The following is a 21,884-nucleotide window of genomic DNA, read 5'->3' as shown; positions in this document are numbered from 1 at the left end:
GCTCCCGCCGCGGTCCGTCCGCTCCCGGTCCCCCAGCGCGGCGCGGTCCGACGCTCGCTCCGTCCGTCCGGAACTCGATCCGCCAAACAAACGTTCCGGGAAGCTGAGACCTCGCGGCTGATCCCGGGAAGGAGGGGATGAGATCGGGAAATACAGCCGACGTCATTAAGGGTGATGACTCAGAAGGCGATTATTTAACATTTTTGTCCGGTTGAGCTATTTTGCTCAAGGCTGAAGCACAGCTTTAAGTTCCAGATGTCCTCCTTATCTCGGAAAAACAACCTTCCTGTGATGGAACTTCTCTTCAAAGATCCGAGTGCCATAAATAAGGAACAAGGACAGCCATCCAGAGGAGGTACAACTCCTAGACAGCGGCCAAGGGACGAGGTGTCCTTGTACCCGTGGATGACCGAAGAGTGGGACACCTCCCCAAATTACCACCAGAGAACACTGAAGGTCCCAGATGAGCTCAGAAGATTCAAATACGTCATGTAACCTTGTATGTACGTAATTCTATGAATATGCCATAGGTAGGAGTGGTTATGAGAGACAGGGACCTGCTGAAGCACATCCACAGGAGGGCCACAAAAATGCTCTGGGGGATGGAACACCTCCCTCTGAGGCAGAAATGCTCCCTAACATCCAACCTGAACCTCTCCTAGTGCAGCTTGAGGCCATTCCCTCTTGTCCTGTCATTACATATTAGATAGGTGAGTCATGAAAACTTACTGGATTATAAACAGAATCCAATGTACAGACTGTGCACTAGATCTGTGGGAATATCCCACCTCACTCCCTGTGCAGAATAAATCAGTGTCTCCTCTCAAACTCTTGTCTTTTGGCTGTGTTTTGGGAGATTTGCAACAGACAGCAAGGGAAAGGGGCCCTTCCACAACCATCCTTTGGCCTCCACAGGCCCAAACTTTCAGGATAGTTGCTACAGAGTGGAATAACAATCCTATTTATATTCTCCATGAGATCTCCAGCCATGCCCCAGGTTGTTCTCTTCCCTGCCCGGCTGGAATCTCCAGCTGGGTTACTTTGAGATTTTTATGAGTTTTTACGCGGACACCTCGTACCTCAGGCAACTTATCCAGACATGGCGCACAGAAGCAGTACTTTCCTTTGTGGCTGCATAGGAATATTTGCACATTTTTAGTTCAAAGAAGTTCAAACTCAAGTCATCACAAAAACCCCTCCAGCAACTGCCCAGTTGTTGCCCAGCAGTTGGCAGAACAACAACTCTAACTTCACGATTTAGAGCCTCCCAGTCCACCTGAAGCAGGGGCAAAAATAAGGATCCCTTGTCTCAAGGTTGCCTCTTTATCAGTGCCACAATGTTGGCATGAACTGCCATGAGCAGCCCACAGGCATGAGCCCTCAGACAAACACTCTGGTGTGAGCCACAAAACCCCAACATGACTCCGAACCTGCAGGAAAACAAGGCACTAGCACTAAGACAGACATCTCCAAACACATCAGAATGGTGCAATTCTTTTGGTTCTGCAGGAAGAGGCCTGACAGGGGAAGCCTCCAGTGGCCGCAGGGACAAGAGGTCTGTACCAATTAACGGCCCAACTTGCTCAAGCCAAAAAACTTTTAGAGCAGCTGCAGTTTTATTACTAGACCCAATCACTAGGAAACAGATCAGAATACTTGAAGGAAATATCCCTCTTGTGGCTATGAGATTTTTCTTCAGAAATTCTGGTTTCAGAGATGTGTCTTTGTGACACTGGAAAGGAGGAAGAGGGGCACGTTTTGTTAAGTCTAGGGCTGTCCTTCCCATGGGGATGCTGAGAAGGGGCAAGCAGGCACTGATAGCGATCTCAGCTCGGGTGGACAAACGGCCCGAGCAGCCCCCATAGCAAAGGGCAAGCCACCCAGAGCCTCCTGCACATGGAAACCCAAACACACATTTTCCCAGCGTGCCAAAACCACCTCTCACAGACAAAGGCATGTTGCAGGGAGTGCCCCAGACCCACAGTGGAGCCGTGCGCAGCTCTCGGATGAAAAGGAAACCCAGCTACAAGGAGTTTCCTGACTTCTAATTTTGGCAGCTCTCACTAGCACTGCCAGGCACAGAATACCAAAGCGATGAGAGTTTGCCTGCTTTCTGCTTATTAAACAGAGTTCGCCCAGCATTTTTGTTTACCTCAACACTATCGCCCAGGGCGGTTTCGAGGTTGCAGCGCTGTTGAGTGAGCGCCGGGATGGCACAAAGCCACGGCTGCACCAACTGCATGGCCGGCCGAAGGACTCGTGGCTCAGCCCATGTGCTTCTCATGGTCCTGCGGCTTGGGGTTGGGCTGAAGCCAGAGACTGGCCCCGGCCCCGCCTTTCTCCTCTTTTTAAAGCCTGCCGAAAGCAGCCGCTGTCAGATGTGGGCTCTGTGCTGCTCCTGTGCTTCCTCTTTCACTGTCTGAAAAAGTATAAAGTGCTCCATGTCTTGGCGAGAGCTCCTTCCCCCCTGGCTGGTGATCGTGGCAGGACTGACAGGCATCGTGCTGCTCTGCGTCTCCACCAAAGATGTGCCCATTGCCCCGCTCAGGACCAAGGTAAGGGTGAATGGCTCTGCCAGGGGTGGGCAAACAAGGTCACACAGGGCAACATGCAAAAAACAATGTCCTCAGCTCCAGGGCTGCTTCTTGGGGAGAACTTGCCAGTTTCCTTGTGCTCCTCCCTGGTGCAAGATAGACATTTGAACTACAAACAGGTGTGTTGTTACTTTTTACATTCATTGCACTACTGAGTGACTTTGTAGCCTGAAACAACTGACTGAGGGATCAGAACAAGTCTGAGGATGGGAGGGCATCCTTCAGCATGCCGCGGCTTTTTCAGCCGAAGACAAACCACCCTCTTTGGGCCCAAGAGCCCAGCTGCTCAGGGAAGGAGCAGGCTCACCATCATCCATCCATCAGTGATGTTCGGCGCAGGCTGGGCAGAAGCAGCCCACAGCAGGAGCCATCCTACAGCAGGAAGGATCCACAGCTTCAGCACAGGGAAAGAGCTGCATCCTTCTTGAAAAACAGTAGAGCTTTATTTTCTACTTCTCTTCTTCTGTCTCTTATTCTCTTGATTTTAGGCAAAGATTCAGCCTGCTCAAAGCAGCAGTTAGATCTGCTCATGCTTCTTGATGCAAAGCTGCTGAGATGAGCTCAGTTGCGTGATTTGGTTTAAAAGAAGTAGGTTAGAGATGCTGCCCTTTCTCATGCTTGTCAAATTGAACTGGATTTAAAAAAAATCCTATTGCTCCAAGTTCTTCCCAGCAGCTCTCTGTCCTTCCCTGACGTTGATCTGTGGCATCGATGCGGTGACCCCTTGCGCTCCCAGCAGCAGCCTCTCATTTTTTGAGGGAGAAAAAAATCCCAGCTTCTCTGCCAAGACCACTCGTTTCCTCTTCTCCTAGTGCAGCTGACACGTCCCTGCCAGAAATATGAGCTGTCACTCATGTAGGAGGTTGCCAGCAGGCTTGAGCAGAACTGCGTCCTTCCACATTCTGCTTGGGCTCTGGCCCCAGCACTGAGCCCAGTGAAACTGGAAGCTCCCAGAAGGGTGCAGGCAGTGCTCAGGGCTGCAGCCAGGCTCCATATTCTGCTGAAACCTTTCTGACAGCACAAACCTCTCTGAAGGTTTCCCCTCCCACTCAGTCACAGTTATGAATATTTCTGTGCAAGATGCAGGTAAGACCATACGCTACCACATACCTCCCAGATCTGTGTAGGAGGTGTCCCAGACTGCAGTAGTGAAGTGAAACCCTATGCTAGCACAAAGGCTGTTCTGAGCATGGGCTGCAGGGTACTCCAGCTCAGTCAGTATAGCATCATAGAATACCCTGAGCTGGAACAGACCCACAAGGGCCGGTGAGCCCAACTCCTGGCTCCACACTGGGCTACCCAACCAGATCAGATCCTGCACTGCAAAGAGATCAAGAAAGCCCTCGGCCTGGCCACAGGGTGACTCCTGGCAACTTCTCCTTCCTCCACACTGTGCTCCAAGCATGACAATTCTTACCCCTTATGCAGGGTTTGACGGTAAAAGAATGAATTCTGTTCAGCGTTAGGTGTCATACTTTGAAAAATACTGGGGTTTTCCTCACTAGTTTGAGTCGCTTCAGCCCCACAAATGCCAGCAAAAAGGGTTTCATGCCTTAATGCTTGGGGGTTTTCTTCTTTTTAATCTCTCAAGTCTTGCTTTGATGTTGAAATGTGATTATCATAGGATGCTGGGGAACCCTTGGCTTTCCATGTAACTATACAACAGGAGAATATGGCCGTGCACAATATGTTGAGAAATCTCATGCTGGCTGCTGCAGTTTCTACCGAGACATCATCTTGGTCTCCATGGGACCACTGCATTTAAAAGTGCATGCTGCAACTTCAACAGGCTTGGCACACATCAGAGCAAACCCAGATCACATCTTTTCCTCCCTGCAGTAGGGATGTGAGATTCTCAGCTTCTTCAGAAGCAGGAACAAGCCACAGCCCTCTGAGTGCTTCATGAAAGCCTTCCCTCTTTAACAAACCAACCCAAGACCAGTCAGTCTCAGAATCAGCTGATAGACTGCATAGATCTCTCTTTTACTGCACTAGAGCCTCTCCTGAGTTCCAGATAGCTCAGCTTGCAACGGAAGCCCTTTGCCTGCTTTCAGGAACAGCTACAGAGCATGCCACTGTAGGAATTACACATCTCTGGGTATTTTTCTATTCCTTCTGCTTCTCATTCAGTAATGCTGCTGGTTCACTGCACATGCACTTCACTTTTTGTCTTCACCTCTTTCTTTGAATGTAAAAAGTTAACTCGAATAATGCAGTGTAGGCAACCCAGGGTACCTATGTAACACTTAGCAACCCTACAATAACAAAGAAGTGAGCATTCAGTGGTATTCATCTAAAATGTTTTTGGGATTTTCCAGTATGGCATTGTTGTGGATGCTGGCCCATCCCGCACCATCCTGTTCATCTACCAGTGGACCACCACCAAGGCAAACAAGACCGGGGTGATCAAAGAGTGTAGTTCCTGCACAGTGCAAGGTAAGGTGCCAGATTCATGCTTGCTGGTCTCTGGAATTAGTATGGGATGGATAAAAACAGAAAAAAACTGCCCGTGGTCCATTACTGCAACTTCCTTGGCTCTTATATCAAGGCAATGCTGCTGAGCTCCTCACCCAGGGGAGATGTGAGCAGCAATGGAGGCAAGCCTGGCCACAGGGTGACTCCTGGCAACTTCTCCCTCCTCCACACTGTGCTCCAAGCATGACAATTCTAACCCCTTATGCAGGGTTTGATGGTAAAAGCATGAGTTCTGTTCAGCTTTAGGTGTCATATTTTGGAAAATACCAGGGTGTTGCTCACTAGTTTGAGTTGCTTCAGCCCCACAGATGCCATCAAAAAGGGTTCTCATGCCTTAATGCTTGGGGTTTTTTTTTGTTTGTTTGTTTTTTGTTTTTTTAATCTCTCAGTCTTGCTTTGCTTTGATGTTGAAATGTGATTATCACAGGATACTGGGAAACCCTGAACTCTCAGTAGCAAAGCAACCAGAGAACAAGCAGGGGATTGATGCTCTTGCAGACTGCTAGCAAAGTAAGCCACCCACAAATAATACAACAAGGCTCCCTGAAACCTTGTGTATCCTTTGATTGCTGTCACAGTCTGGGTTTAAAAAAAGCAGCTGTAGCTCAGTGCTCAAAGACTTATTTGAAACAGCTGTAAGTTGTCAGCAGTAGGAAGAGACCAAGGCAAGTCTCCTTCCCAGAAGAGAGGCAGTCCTCAGTCTGCATGGCCATAGGTAATAGTAGCTCAGCTCCATGCAGGGCCCAAGACAGCAAAGCTGATGGGAGAGGGACACAAAGCCAGCAAGGCAAGAGGGGCAGAGGATGAGGAAGCAAGGCTCTTGGCTCTTTCTGGACAGTAGTTCAAAACCAACACTTAAAGCCACACTGAATTGTGCTGGCAAGATGAGTCAGGGCTTGCACGCAGCTTCCCTCTGCACAGCACCAACTTCCTCTAGAGCAGAGGTGCCTTGCTTGTAGGCTCAGGGTTCAGAAACCACAGGAGGAAGTGGCTGGAGGAAGGATCTGGCACATCAGTTTCAGTGCGTCTGCATGGCCTTTTGCTCATCATTTAAAGTGGTTAAAGCCACAATTTTCCCCCCCGTGGGCTGAGACAGCTTCAGCTGTTGCAGCAGCCATGCATCTGATTCACAGTCACTCACAAGATATCTTAGCAGCATAGCTGGGGTTAGGTTAATGCAAACTGGTATTCACATGTTTACCATTTTGCTCCCAGAAGAGCAAGACTGAAGAACAGGAAGAACTCCTTTGTTCCACCTGTGAAGTGTCCTGTCTTTATGCATGTCCTGGAGGCTCTCTAATAACAGCTCTCACTTCTACCACATATTCCATAGAAAATTCCATTCTTTCCCCTGATCCTCAGGTCCAGAAATCCTCAACTACTCAGATTCTCCTCAGAAAGTAGGAAAGATCTTGGATACATGTTTGAACTGGGCCCAGAGCAAGATCCCGGCAGAGCAGCACAGCCAGACTCCCCTGTACCTGGGAGCAACCACCAGCATAAGGCAGCTGAAGTGAGTGCATGTTGCGAACCCACACCCAGAGATCAGCACACATCATGCGGATCATTCTGTAAACAAAAATCTCACCGTTTGCTCTACTGTGTTTCATTCCTAATCTGCTGGTCAGGTAAACCTTCTTCAGCTCCCCATGCACTCAAGGGGAGTACGGCATGGCTGTGACCACACCACATCTCCCAGGGCACCTATGAAGATGAGTCTTGCTCCTGGTCACTTTTGCAATGAGGGCCAGGGAAAACATCTGTCAGTCTGGAAGCTGTTTTCACTTGACATGACACGCAGCACGGGCTGCAGAGGTTTTTCTTGTCAGCAGGTTGGGAGCAGTGGTGGGAAGATCCACTTTATGATACACACTTCTGTGGAAACTGCTCTCAGTCACCTCATTACTGGGAACTGTCTCCTTTCAGACACTGGGGGAGAGTAAGGTCTAGAGGGAGAAAGTCAGTGGGGTAAGGCCACAGCATCTCTCAGTGGCAGAGGGTACTAAACTCCAAAATTCTTGAATGGTGGCACAGCTGATCAAATCATATCTCTATCTCTATTGTGCAGGCTGTTCTTGCCACCAGTGCTGTGCAAGGGGAGAGGGAAGCAGCAGCAGGATTATTGTCTCACCACGCTGCTACCCAAAAATGGGGAGAACAGCACATGTTCTGCAGCTGTGCCCACCGTGGACTGCTCCTGGCAAAGCACAATAAACATGCCCTCTTTTTCTTTTCTATCTAGCCTCAGCCATCCCACCCTCTCTGATGATCTCCTTGCAGCCCTGACTGTGGCCCTGAAGTCATCCCCCTTTGACTTTCAGAGGGTACAAATCTTGTCCAGTCCAGATGAGGAAGCATTCAACTGGGTTGCTGTTAACTACATTCTGGAGAACTTCTTCAAGGTAAAGAATTTCTAGAGGAGGCATGTTACATCCAACACCAGCTGGCTAGGGAACGCGATATGGTTAAAAATGAGTTGAAGGACCAAATACAACATTGCCTACACATGCTCGTGTAGCTGCCCTAATTTTCTGGACAACACATCAAGGATGCTTGCATCGATAACTTTAAACAGCCTGGTCCTCCCCTGATCAGGTCCCTACAGTTCTACTTCCAAATGCATTGCTGCTGCCTGCAGGCAACAACCTGTAAACAGCAAAGCAAGGAAAAAAGCCCATAGATGTTCCTCTCATTCTGATGCTAGCAGGAGTATAGCTGGGTGTCCCATGCTAGAGCCCTGCTCTGTATTCAGAAGGTACTAATTCAGAAGGAACAACAACAACAACAAAAATATATTTAATTTTCCTTGCTCACTCCATACGTTCTCAATCTGCTGCACCTCAGGAAGGATTCAAAGTGCAAAAGAAAAGCAGGCTAGATAGCAGCAACTGAGTTACCCCACAGCAGGGAAGTGAAAGGCAGGTCTGATAAATTGCAGCAAGCATGCGCCAGCTAGGAAATTGCTAATCCTGCTGGCAGCAAAGCAGATTCCCCAGGCTAGCAACAGAGTGCTCATGTCTGCAGTCAGTGTAAGCTTTCCTGTCCACATCATAAACTTCAGCACTGGCAAAATGAGTTCTGTGGAAGATGAAACCATAGGGTTCTTCTGATGGGAGAGTGCTTCAGCACTGAGGCAGCACTTGAAGCCTGTACCTGCCCACCTGGGAACCTCCCTCTCCCTCTCTACCACCATCTTCTCCCCTGCTCACACTATTGCTGAGATCAGCTATCCCAAGTGGTGAGCTTTGTTTGCTCTCACTTTGGGGAGCTCTGTGCAGATGGCAGCCATTGCACAGCCATTGTTCCCTCCAAAGCCAGCAGTTTAGCATCCCGGTGTCCTGTGGGGGGAAAGAAACAGGTGGGCTTTACTGCACCAGAAGTTGCTTTCTCTGTACACTAATGTTTGCATCTGACTAAAACCCAGATGTAGCAAGCCTTAAGAACTACTTCTCTGTTTCTTTTTGGGTCAGTACGACTGGCGAGGACAAATGGTCCCATCTGGAAATGGAATGGCAGGAGTCCTGTCCATAGGAGGAGCCTCAACACAGCTCACTTCCAAGGTAGAAGGGAACCAGGAGGGAGTGAGGCTGCAGCTGTATGGGCAGACACACACAGTGTACACCCACCACTGTCCCTGCCACGGCACAGACCAGCTCCGCAGCAGGCTGCTCTCCATGCTCATACAAGTGAGTATCTGCCAAAAGGGCTCTTGGAAGGTTCCTAGATATCATGTCAGCCCTTTGTACCAAATGACAGTTGCATAACATGTAGCTGCTTATAGGCAAAATGTCAGTATGTGTCTCTAGCAGAGAGTGTTCACATATCTAAAAAACAAAACAACAACAACAACAACAACAACAACAACAACAACAACAACAACAAAACCCAACCCAGGGCATTTGTCAAACATGCTCTCGATGTCTGAACCAATGCCCTCCAAGCAGACATAAAGGTACCCATCCTGGGGTTTCCTACTGACAGGATCTTTGGCTCACTACTTAATATAGTGGAGCACAAAGAGGAGCTAAAATCACACTCAAGGTAGAGACCTGGATATCCTGGAGAGACCTGCTACCCACAGTTATGCTGGGGAATTCCTAGAGATGAAGAACACTCATTCTCAAAGGGCTTCTTCAGCCCCACACAGCTTTAGTGGGCAAGCAGCCAACTGAGAGGGGGCTGGGCACCTGCATGCCACCCAGGTCACGCTTGCTAATGGAGAGCATGGGGGCTGCAGCATCATAAAACAGTGACTTACCCACACCTGGCTGGCTGCCTAACGTAAGTGGGATCACCTTCCGTTTCAGTGATCAGACTTGTGAACGTGGGCAAAACAGGAAGCACATGGAAAGGAGACCAGAACAGCCTTTCACTAGAAAGAGTACCTTAATTTATTGAGCAGGTAGGGCCATGATTCCCACAAGCCAGGACTCCTCAGCCTCCCACAGGAGATCCAGCTGCTGCAGCTCACACTGAACTCAGCAGGAGCTGGGATCCTGCTGCATCAGTCTGGGTCTTGCAGTTCAATAGCTGAGATAAGGTTTGACAAACCTTTTGCAGCATGCCCACTCAATTACAACACGGTGTTAGAAAAAACAACTCTTCCTCATCACGTGCATTTTATCTATAAAGCCTTGGGATGCCAACCTCCTCTCTCACAGCCCTTGTTTTATTCTCTCTCCAGGAACAAGGAAGTGCTAAAACTGTGCCTAACCCCTGCTGGCCCCTCAGCTACTTCCAAGAAGTGCAATGGAACTCGGTGCACAAAGGGCCTTGTACTGTCAGTGATGACACACTGGATATCCCCAACCCTGACCAGGTTTTCAACATCACCGGCACCAGCAATCCCTCTGCCTGCATGAGACTTGTGCAAAGACTGCTCAACTCCTCCTCTTCCTGCAGCTTCCTCAATAATTTCCCCAAAAGTGCTGCCAAGCCCCTCCAAACCAGGTTTCTGGTGGGTTCTCATTTACTCTGGGGTAGCCAATTACTACTGGGAATACAATAAATGGGACCAGTTCAGTCATTAATAAATACAGAGGGAACAGTCACAACGTCCTCTACTAGGCAAGTGGGCCAGTGCTCTGCTTAGTGCCACACAAGCTCTCTTGTCCTCTCCCCATCACTGGGATAAATAAGAATAATTCAAATAAGAACCAGAGGCTTCCCACCAACTGCAATGAGAAAGCCTTTCCATTCCATATTCCAGCAGTGTCTGCCTGTCAGACTCTGGGGCTTCACTGAGCCATAAAGGAGCTCACATGATCCAGCAGGTACAGGGCAAGGTGGGAGCTACACTGGGCAGGACCTCTTATACCAAGTCCTTGGTGAAGCAAAAGATCCACTCCCACTTTGAGCAGACATCCAGGATGCTCCACCATCCACATGCTGGTATCAGAAACCTTGGATCTATCATTAGAGTGTTAAGCCAGGACCAGATTCTAAAGACAGTGAATTTCAGAGAAAGCACCCAGAGAGAGGAAGTGACAATTGTTTTTGCTGCCATTGTAGGTGATTTCTGAGGCCATGGAGTTCCTGAGGGAAACCACATCCTCTCCTGAGTTGGGTCAGGCAGTCAACAAGCTTTGTGAGATGTCTGTCAAAGAGGTAAATGGAATAATTTATTGTACAGGGATAGTGGGAAGCCAGGAACCTTTTGGAAAAGCCCACATGGGTCAAAACTAACAGAGTTATAAGTCACAGGCTTATTTTCCTTCCTCTCCAATCTCAGCTGCTACCCTTGGTACACTTACATTTAATCACATGAGAAGCCACAGTTACCTTATACTGCACATAAAGGAGTAAGCAGGAAGCCTGTCTACTCACTCCTGCACATCACTTTGATATTCCTGTTATCCTCTGTTCTTTCAGTGTAAGGAACACATCTGCTCAGACTCCAGGGACTATCCCACTTCATCTGGGCTCATGAAGACTAAGCCACAGGGTCTCCAGAAGTTCTTCCTCAGCTGGTGTCTTACAAGGGCACCTTCATTTGAAGCACACAACAACCAGACAGCCTTTCCTTACCAACATCTAAACTAGCCAGTTCTTACAGGGTTTGCTAGTGGGGTAGCAAAGTCCCCTTAGTAGTTCCCTAAAGTTTTCTCTTCTGTTTAGAAGGGAAAGGCCTTGTTAGTGATCCTGCTGAGAGAAAGGCTGCAGCATTAGCTCAGCCTAAGCACAGAGCAGAAAGTCCTATCAAGCAGTTGACCTGCAATGCAGCTGTAAGAGACCTGGCTGTCAGTTCTGAAGCTCTCCAAACTGCCAGGTCCCTTAAAGAGATTGGGAAAAAGGACTGAGAGGTGGCACTGGTCTCCAGACCACAGCCCAGCACGATAGGACAGGACTGAAACCCCCTCCTCCAGTCCTGCAGCCAGTCCCAGACAGAAAGGGAGCATTTTTAACACGCCTGAAATTTAACTACTGAATATTTACTTTTTTTCTCCTCCTTTCGTTCTTCCTTTGGAAAAAACACCAGCTAGTCAAGGAGACCCAGACAAGTCTGGATGCACTTGCTGATTACTGCATTGTATCTGCCTTCATCTTTCATCTCAGTACAAAGGGATATGTTTTTGACTTCAATCAGTCTGTTCAGGATGCATTCCAGGTCAGTTATCTACTGTGTGGTACATCCAATTACAAAGGTAAGATGATTTCAATAAAGCCAGACTGCTTCCAGTGTTACAAGACCTAACCAACAAGGTTTCTCCAAAAAGATATTTTTGCAAAATCAATTCACATTTGTTATAAGTAAGAAAAAGAATGTCAGAGAGCTAGGGATTCCACTCATGAAAAACAGATGGGTCGAAACCTTATTCAAAGCAATATTATCTTTAAGAATCCATGTCCAAGAAGCAAGTGAAGGAAGATTGCTTTGTCATCACTTAAGGCTATGGACAAAGCTTGGATAATATTTCCTAAGCCAAAAGATTCTGCCCTATATCTGCAATCACCTTTAAACCAGTCATGCTTTACAGCTGGTGAAGGCAGCTGCTCCAGGATCTGGAGCTACTTAGGAAAGTAGGATTTGATTCAGGTCCTCACACTCACAAAATAAAAGCTTACTCTTCAATTTCTCAGCTCACTAATAGAAGTGTGACTCCCCTCAGATGTGAGCAGGGCAGCATCAGTAATAGCAGTTCAGCCAGCCACATAGCAATCACCAGCCAAAACCAAGGTTAGGTCCACGGTCCATCCAGCAAACTCAAACTGAAAAGCCAGAAACAAGTGCCCTACAACATCAGTCTGAGGTTCATTCAGCCAATAGGGCCACAAGCAAAACTACTTACAAGAGAGATCCACCAGGGAAAATCAGGCAGAGAGCAGGAGTAAAAACAGCTCAGAAAAGAAAGAGCTGCTCAGGGCAGAGCTTAAATGGAGCTCCAAGGGCAGTAAGCAGAGGGGCTGAGTGGAAATCTCAGGTGAGGCTGTTTAGGGCAATTAAGGTGTAGCAGTGCACTCAGAGCCCTAAGAGAGGAAGAGCTGCTCATTTCAAGCCTAATCCATGGGTCAGTCTCAACAAAAGCATGCAAGGTCTTAGTTCTGTTCACAGAAGTACAGCTGTTCTACCCAGTTTTTCTTCTGATCTCTTCTCCTTTTCCTGTCAATAGACTGGTGACACATCATCTGTCTGGACTCTTGGATACCTGCTGAATCTGACCAATGACATCACCCAGGACAGCCCAAGCTTCCTCAAGGGCATTGACCCAGGTGTCTGGTCTTTGCTCCTCATCCTCTTTGTGGTGCTGCTCACTGGCTCGTTCATGCGCATCTCATACCGAGTGATGGTCAAGGAGAACAGCTTCAGTAACAGGAACAGCAGTGTTTTTGATGACAACTGACTTATTCCAGGACTAGATTCTCTTGCCAGAGGGCAGCCAACAGAGTATATACAGAAATCACACAGGTGAAAATCCCTGGAGGATGCAGGTGGTTTTCCTGCAAGAGTCTCAGGACCTTGTTTCACTTTGCAACCATTTGCACGACTGTACACTGAGAAAACAGATTCTGCCATGCTGGAAGCCTGAGGTTCACAGTGGATGACAAGCTCTACATTCTCCAAATGAGACCAGCTTGCACAGATCTTGCTTGGGCTGCAACTGCAATTACTTGTGTCAACCTAATGAAAACATTCCCTTGAGGAGGAGGCGGGCCAGGAGCACTATTGTAAAGTTAATATTGAATAATCCTGTCTAATTAGGAAAAGTTATATTTAAAAAGGCATTCTGTCCTCTTCTTTGCCCACAAGAGGGAAGATGCCTGCAACATATCACTAGTGGAGACTGGAACAGCTTTAAAATACAATCAGAATACAGCTGCTGACCTGCTTGGACTCTCCAAGGAAGAAAACTTGTATTTTCTTCCTGCCACCACTCACCTGTCCTTCCATCTCAGTGACAGTATCCATGTATCCCACCCAGTGAATGCTCCTGCTGACCGAATCCTTCAAAAGCAACAGGCTTTGGTCTTGCTCTGTGCAAAACATACAGAACATCAAAGGAGAAACCAAGGGCATAGACACACAGCGGAGTTCCTGTCTCTCAGCTGAGTCGTGGTAACTCAGGGTTAAAACTGTCAATTTAAACACTTTAACCAGGATTTATATTAAGATATTTTATCTCGCACTTAAAATTGGGTGCATGATGGCAGCTCACTCATTTGCACTGAACTGCCTGTCTCCCTGCCCCTGGAATGTGATATCTAACACTGTCCTTCAGGCAAGAACAGACTTAAGAGCAGCAGCTTTCCCAGTTGTCAGCCTGACGACTTTCATGTTAGACTGTGACCAAATCGACTTTACAGTCCAACATTCAGGATTCCTCTGGGACTTGGCAGCCGTTCCAGCTTCTCTGGTCTGCTCTGTTCTTCTAACAGGAGCTGCTGTACAATTCTCCACATTATTGTGAAGAAAATGGATGGATTCAGACAAATGCTGACCTTTGACTAAAGCACTTAGAGTTCACCTCTCAGAATGCTTCAGAGACTTAAACAGACCAGTTGTTTAAAGCCCAAGGCCAAGTGCCTTCAACTCACTGCAGACCACTTAAAACAGAAATTTAAATGCTCATAGATGCAATGATTTGCCTTGCAGGATATTTAAAGCTACCATGGCACTCAAATCCTTTCAAACCTGGTTATTAATCCCTTGTGTTCCTAATTCACATATAGGACAACCCACTCCTCCCACCCCCATCTATTAGTATTGGTGTGTTCATAAATTTTCAGGCCAACTAATGAAGGTCTGGAACCTGTCAGTCAAGTTTGGAGGGGTGTGGAAACAGACTGAAACAAGCTTCATATTCATTTCTTTGAGTTGCAGGTTAGATATTTTTAATTATATCATGTTATTAAAGATGTTTGAATAGACTGTCTGTGTTATTCTTGGCAAGAGATCAAAGCAGGGGTTTTATTGTGAATACAAACTGTTTCAGAGGAGAGGATGAGGGATGCTGACTTTGCCTCTGTTTACTCAGGAGTTGTTACGCTGTGTACTTCTGGGGTACACAATGAGAACCCCTGAAGGCACTTTCTTCCCAGTGGCAGGGAGGCAGAAAATGACTTTAGATAACTTGGCTGCTGGTATTTAGTTGATGAGAGACACGTCAACATCTTTGATGTGTTCTTTGCTCAAACCATCTGAAGAAGGAAGAGGAGGGCTTCAGACAAGCCTGCACAGAAGAAAAACTGAGGTTATCGGGGAGTCAGCAGCAGTCTTGAGGGGAAATCCTCAAGACTTCAATCCTCCTGCTTCTGGAAACGCAATCTTAAAACAGCCACCACACACTGGTAGTAGCTTTAGTCTCTCCTTTGCCACCACTCTCCCTCCAAATACAGCCACTGCTGTCTTCAGCTGCAGGTTGATGGCTTGTATGTTGTGGTACCAGATGAGAGTAGGCAAATTTGTTCTCCTACAATGATTGTGCTGCCCATCCCAACAGGCAGCCCCAGCAGCCAGGGTAAACCAGGCTTCAAATGGGCAGTAGTAAAAATGCTATCCAGCAGAAATAAACAATTACAGGTGTATTCATTAGACACTGAGCTAAATTGGTATTTTAAAAGCCCTGAAGTGCGTTTTCAGCCATAAAAATAAAAAAATGCACAATTGGGAACTTACAAGAAGAAAGAAAGCCAATCAAGGTAACATGCTCCTTTCTACCAACTTCCTACAGAAACAGCTCTGTCATTTCAACACCTCGTAAACGTGCAGAACTAATCCCCAGATTACCTCGACAGCAGAAATCTACTTAAAAAGAGATTCTAGATTACCTCACCGACTTTGAAACAAAGATACTTGCAGCCTTTGGTTACAGTGCAGTAGTTAATTGTGGAAATGATTAATAATGAAGATTTTTAATCTGTGTGTAAATTCCTCATGCATAGCTCCCTCCCTTCTCACTATGGGCTGAGCCATGGGAGAGCTCTTCTGGCAGGTAATGTCTTCTTACATGTCAATGCAGTTATGCTGCTGTCAGCAAGCATCCATAAGAAAGAAATCCAAAGCTCCAGAAACACAATAGGTTCGCTGACCTGCTGCTGACAGAGTAGCTTAAATTTCATGTCAGCATGTTTGTAGGAGTGTATTAGACCCTTGTCTTTCTTCCAGTTTATAGTATTTCCAAAGTATCATGGAATCCCAGCCAATAAATCCCATCCAGACTGTACCAATGAACTACCACACCAACTGAGATAAACAACGGTGCCTGCAGTGCAGTTCTGCAGTACCACGTCCAGCACAACAGGACCAGACTTGCTCCCTTCTTCTTGTTCTGAGGCACCCAGGCTCCCTGGGACTGTGGGAGAAGGACATGAGTGAGCCCTAACATCTTTACAAGAGTGTGGTGAGGTGCTGGAACAGCTGCCCAGAGAGGCTGTGGATGCCCCTGGAGGTGTTCAAGGCCAGGTTGGACGGGGCCCTGGGCAGCCTGGGCTGCTATGAAATGTGGAGGTTGGTGGCCCTGCCTCTGGCAGAGGTTGGAATTTCATGGTCCCTTCCAACCCAGGCCACTCTGTGATTCTGTGATTTTAAATTGTGTTCTTATACCATGCCTATGATCATATATCAGATAATCTTCCAGCAAAGTAGAAAGCCATATGATGTTTATGTCCTACCTCATGGACTAACACTCCCACTTCAAGAGCTAATTCAGAACTGAAGTAGATGGAAATGCTATTAGTAGAACAAGTCCAAATGAAAATTGGGATCAGCAAAACACAGATTTTTGCCACAGCTATCTTAAAATAAAAGTCTTTCTGTAACACCATCAAATCCAGGCAAGTAGATGCCTGAATTAAAGCGTTCTGAGGTTTTGCAAGAGTAGCATATCTAGTCACTCCCACGTGCACCAGTACACAGTGGAATCCATGAAAATGAAAAGTCTTTGACCTGCTTTCTACTATGCTCTCCGTGAGATATAGTCTCCTTGCGGTAGGGTGCTCCTAAATAAGCGCTGCGAGCATAAATTCTCGTTCTCCCGAGTTGCAATGACGGAGATTAGTCACAAGAGGGAGGCTGGCGGGGCAGCGCCTTCAAGCTCAGCAGATCCCTAACGCCGGTAGCTGCTCCCACAGCAGATCAGATCCATTAGCAAGCAGGCTCGTCCGGAAACTCGATGAGCAGCCTCCTGATGTGGATAGAGATAAAAGATATGCTGCACTGTGGAAGTTCTCTACATGTGGGAGGCAAAAGCAGCTCTGATCAGTGATATAAGAAACAGCAGCATTAGTGGAAAAAGATTTCCATGCAGAGAGACGGGGCAATAGCATGGCGTACGATGAAGGGTCTTTTGGCAATAAGAGAAAGAATAATCCCTAATTGGAAGAGGACTGCACGGGGAATGGGGGAGAGGAGATGGGAGAGAGACGGAGGAATGATAACATCAACTTTTGTGTGAAGGAAGATTTATTTTTGGTCACAGCAGGGGGTGTCACCATATGCCCACCTCATGACTGAGTTAGTCACTGCTCCTCAGAGCAAACTCGTTAGAGGAGCATATCTGCTGAGTGAAAGGTGATACTTACAGTGCTTATCTATGGGCACTGTACTGCAGTGAATGAGGAAAACATGGGAGCAGTGTTCAAAGTTCACTCATTTAAAGCACGAGGGAGATGTAAACAGCCAGTTAATATTGATCCTTATGACAATTAAAGGCTGCTTCAGCATTACATTCATTTTCATAGTAATCACTGACAATGTTTAAGACCTCTTGAGTGCAAGCTAGAAGTAACAAGCCCACAGCACCCCTCTGAACTGAGGAGCTCAGCAGAAACCGTGAGGGCAAATGGAAGGAGCTCTTCCACAGATCATGGTTAAATGATGGGACTCAACATGACAGATGTCCATGTTTATGTCAAAAGCTTATGTAGCTGTAAAAAGTCATTAGATAAATTTATACGAAAACAATCTACCAGTGCTATTAAACAAAAAGATGCTTGCTTATGGCTAAAAGAATTGCCAGAACCACCTCCCATAACCAAGTATGTTTGCCCTGCTGCTCTCTGGCTGCTAGATCATTAGAGACAAGATACTGGCTGGATGGACTTGCTGCTTGATCCCAACCAGCTGTTCCTCTTTCCTGGTTACAGCTGAAACAGAGATGATTTTCTTTATAGTGTCTGGTATGATGCTATGCTTTTGCCTAAGGAGAAAAACATTGCTAAGAACAAACTGATGTTTTAGTTTTTGCTGAGCAGCACTGTACAGAGCCAAAGACATTTCAGTTTTTCAGCTTCTCACTGTCCTGCCAGCAAGAGGGCTGGGGAGGGCACAAGGAACTGGGAGGGGGCAAAACCAGGACAGCTGAGCTCAACTGGCCAGAGATATTCCATAGCACATGACATCATGTGAGGAAACTCAGGTTGGGGGGAGTTGGCCAGGGGGGGCTGCTGCAGCAGGAGGTGAGCAGCTGGTTGTGCATCACTTGTTTTGTATGTAATTATTATCATTACTGTTGTAGCTCTCTTCTGTCCTAGTAAATAGTTTTTACCTCAACCTACAAGTTCTACCTTTTCTCTTCCAATTCCCTCCCCCACCCCACGGTGAGCAGAAGGCTGCATGGTGTTCAACTGCTGGTGGGGTTAAACCACAACAGCCTCTCAACCAGGAATCCTGCAGCTGCACCTCTCACTCAGCAGCCTCTGGATGTAACCTCCCACCTGCAATACCTGCTTCATTGGAAGATCTACATGAGGCAGAATCTCTCAGGAACAGTAATTCATTGAAAATAAAGTACTGTTTATCCTTAGAAATGAAAAATCAGAACGACTGGAATGACCAGGTGTGCTCATACCCATGCCACACTTTGGTTATACCATAAACCTGGAATGACACCACTGACAGCTCTGCAATTTGAGAAGCAGGCTTTCACCCACATTCATTCTGCAGCTTCCTTCTCTGGAACTCAGAGCTTCATTTGTACCTATTTAAGCAAAATTAGTTCCATGATTTGTTTGTGTTCCCACCAGCCCCACCCCAGATCCAAGGCTCAGTTCAGTATTTCAGAGACACAAACTGCTGCCTTGCTTGCTGGTAAAGAATAAGGAATTACAGCCCCCGTAGCACATGAACAACAGTGGCTCTGTAAAAGGGGAAGGCAGCACTCAAAAATTACTTTTTTTCGAGGTATTTCTCTCAAACCAAATGTATTCACAGTAAAATTTGCTTCCATACTGAAAGCAGTAAAGACAGTTCATAAAAACATTTACCATAAAAAGTTAAAGGAAAAAACCACCTACAATAGAGTTAAAAAAAAAAAAAGAAATGCAACTTTCAGTTTAGTTTTAACTTCACTTCTACGTCTTCCTCTGGATTAAACCCACGACTTTGGCTTGGCAATAGTGGCCTCTAATGTTTTTTAGCATCCCTGTTTTAGTCATTAATTCATACAGCAATCCTCACTGATGGGAAATTTGGAAGCATCTAAATGAGGTGAAGTCTCCTTATTTGTCACTTGCAGCAAGTTTTGAGAGCTTCCAAAGAAATCAAATCCCAGTTAAACCAGATGTCTTCAATAAAAGACACAATGTGGAAGACACATTTCTGCCCCAATTGGTCAAACTGTTCCTTTCCATGCTATTCCTATTACTTTCCAATGTTCCTACTTCCCTGCCTTGGGAATCTGCAGCAGCTCCTCTGTGCAGAGTGTCCACTAAACCAAGAACATTTAGGAATGCACTTTATCATTTTGTTCATGCAGGGCCATAGAATTTGTGTTTTCTTTCTCCCAGGACTTGCAGAATTGTCAGCTTAGTACAGATGGTTTGCCTTTGAAGGCATGCTTCATGTGAGACAAGGTTCTGGCAGGAAGCAGCCTCACTACTTGCCAGCTCACCTTCTGGTAGCAGTAATTGCTGGGCTGCCAGAGCATTAGAAGTCACAGGGCTAAAATGGTCTGCAGCTCCAGCAGTGCTCCGTAGAGACTGCTGGCAGTTTGGCCATGTTCCTTCTCAGAGACAGCTTAGAAAAAATGGCATTCTGCTTTAAGTTAAAAAATGCAAAAGTATTTAAAATAGAATTGTCATTTCCTGTGGATCTGCATGTAGCTAGGTATAGAAGTACTGGCTGAGTGGAATATAAATAGCAAAAATAAATGTTGCCTGAACAATGTGAAAGGCTTCCTAATCCGTGGATCTTCAGGTGGCCGAATCTCCCAGGGAAACCTCCACAGACTTCATCACAGGAGCAAAACTGTAGCTACCCCATGGGGCATTATCACCTGCTATACTGGGTGTGACCCTGCTTGCACGCTGGGGATGGGTATCCAAAGTCTTAATTGTACAGAGTAATTCCACTTCCTAGCTGCCATCGTGAATGCTGGGGGCGGCCACCATTTCTCACTCTACACATTGATGAACAGCTTCCCAAACACTGAAGGCAGAGAGGGCTGAACCACAAGCGTAAGCTGGCAGAAGCATAGGCTACAGAGGCTCATAATTTCTAATGAAGGAAGGAAATAGACTTTTGCCACTAATGCACAGCCCTCTGCCTTCTGACTGGAAGAAAAAAAAAAAGCCCTCTATCTGCAGGAAACGCAGCAGCATGTGTACCAGCAAACCCCCTCCCAACCCTGCAGTGGCTCCCCCCAGTCTGCTTTTACGCAGAGTTTTCTGTGCTGTATGAGCACAGAAGCTTGCTAATGCTGTTCTGAGCAGGCCTTGATGATAATTTAATTTGTGCTGAATATACTTTCCTAGACAGCAGAACACCGCAAGCAGCAAAACACAGGCAAAATTAAGCTCCCTTCTATCTTTTTAATCAGAAAGAAGGCAGTATTCATTTTTTATCTTACTCTGAAGATATGACATGACATCCTGGAGGAAAAGCTGTCTTTACTGATTATTGCACAGCTGCATGAAATCTTGAGTAAGTCTGGTCCAGATTGATCCCAGCTGCCTTTGATACTTGTATAAGATAGAGACATTTTGGATTTTGTTACCTCATATACCTTTATGTGCAAGAAAAGGTGTAGTTAGAGTGCTCCTCAGAGCTGGAGTGAGCTGAGCCAACCCCTTCCACCGATTCTGGCATGAATGCAGCCCAGAGTTAGCAATTTAATTCAATGTCATGCCTATAATCATGTGGGATAAATCTGGACCCTAATGCCTTTGCATTACTCAGCTGTCTTGCAGTGAACTGCATAAGCCTCCTACCTTCAGGCTCAGAACGTGGAGGACGAGCAGGATGTGCATCTTCCTAGTCCTGTCTGGGCACCTCTGTGCTCTGCACAGGGCTCTCCCAGGGCCTCTGGAGGCTGCCCAGGCAGCTCTCAGGTTCCTCCAGATGCTCTGAGGCTCTTCCCAGGCTCTCCAGGGTTGTCCAGGTGCCTCTGGGGCTGCTCCAAATGCTCCTGGGCTCTTTCCAGCATTTCTGCGGGTACGTGTTGTTTACATGCCAAAAATGTCATTCACCCACACCCTTGTATTAAGCCAACAACCAGAGGCTATTTTATCTCCTGCAAAAGCCTTCATGATATTCTTCGTCTCATGCTTACCTCCTCACCTGACCCCATCTCAGAAACAGTTGGGTCATTGTTATCTGAACATAGATCCTGATACAGATACAAGTCATAATGTGGCTGTGTGTTACATGAGTGCCTGAACTGTACACAGAGTGCCAGCCCGGCATGCTCTGTTTGTGTATAGAGAATTGAGGTCATCTGCTGCTTTCGCCTCAGTCCACCCCCACATCAAGGCAACATTTTGCGACTGACAGGGCTTGGGGAGCACAATTAGGAGCTGCTTTCAAGTTCTAGCTCCATTATGGAACAAGAAGCGCTAGGACCTACAGACCTCACTAGCATCCTAATGAAGGTGTGTAATCATAACAAGGCCCTGCTTAAACAGCAGCCACAGCAGGCCCTGAGGAAGCCACGACCAACAGATGAGCTGTCTGTGCAAGAATGTGCAAATGAAGCCGGGTAATAAGTGATAATGGTGCAGAATGGGACAGGGCAAAGGTAAGCCAGGAGGAATCGATGCAGCTGGGGATGCTGGGCTGCCTAATGACAGGGCTGGAGCAGCAGGAGCTCAGGATGAAGGCATCGCCCTGCACAGCTCTGCCACAGCCGCCATTCCAGCTCCAACCCAGGAAAGCCACTGGTCTGCTCTGTGCATCCATTTGTGTGCACACTGTAACACTGGATAAAGAACCTAACAGGGCACTGCTGCATACTTGGTCCTGCCTTGGCACCGACCCGTGCCTGCATGCCGCAGCCAGCACACACCTGAAGGCAACGGCCACCGCGGGCAGGGCGGTGAGGCAGAGAGCAACAAACGCGCCCAGCGCTGCGCCCGCGCCCCAACCGACGCCCGGCGTGAGGC

At 47.1% G+C, this 21,884-nt stretch overlaps 1 protein-coding gene and 1 long non-coding RNA gene across 3 annotated transcripts; one reads left to right on the top strand and one right to left on the bottom strand.

Moving 5' to 3' along the window:
• The first annotated feature begins 6 nt into the window (after nucleotides 1–6).
• LOC104913658 (ectonucleoside triphosphate diphosphohydrolase 2-like) lies at nucleotides 7–14,436 on the top strand. Its single transcript, XM_010720766.2, has 9 exons — nucleotides 7–2,555; nucleotides 4,913–5,030; nucleotides 6,432–6,582; nucleotides 7,312–7,471; nucleotides 8,540–8,755; nucleotides 9,754–10,026; nucleotides 10,581–10,676; nucleotides 11,548–11,676; nucleotides 12,680–14,436. Exons 1-9 carry the CDS (start codon nucleotides 2,442–2,444, stop codon nucleotides 12,908–12,910), a joined length of 1,488 nt encoding a protein of 495 aa, XP_010719068.1. The 5' UTR covers nucleotides 7–2,441; the 3' UTR covers nucleotides 12,911–14,436.
• Nucleotides 14,437–14,455: 19 nt separating this feature from the next.
• On the bottom strand, nucleotides 14,456–21,878 carry LOC109370458. 2 transcript variants are annotated; one of them, XR_002120561.1, is made up of 3 exons: nucleotides 21,056–21,878; nucleotides 20,715–20,931; nucleotides 14,456–14,737 (listed from the first exon to the last, which is right to left on the bottom strand). It is a non-coding gene; the product is annotated as an uncharacterized LOC109370458 (long non-coding RNA). The 2 variants fall into 2 exon arrangements; XR_002120560.1 differs by having other exon boundaries at nucleotides 21,788–21,878.
• Nucleotides 21,879–21,884: the final 6 nt, after the last annotated feature.

Source organism: Meleagris gallopavo, chromosome 19, assembly GCF_000146605.3.
Source record: "Meleagris gallopavo isolate NT-WF06-2002-E0010 breed Aviagen turkey brand Nicholas breeding stock chromosome 19, Turkey_5.1, whole genome shotgun sequence".
Classification (NCBI taxonomy): domain Eukaryota; kingdom Metazoa; phylum Chordata; class Aves; order Galliformes; family Phasianidae; genus Meleagris; species Meleagris gallopavo.
This window is presented reverse-complemented; position numbering and strand designations above follow the sequence as displayed.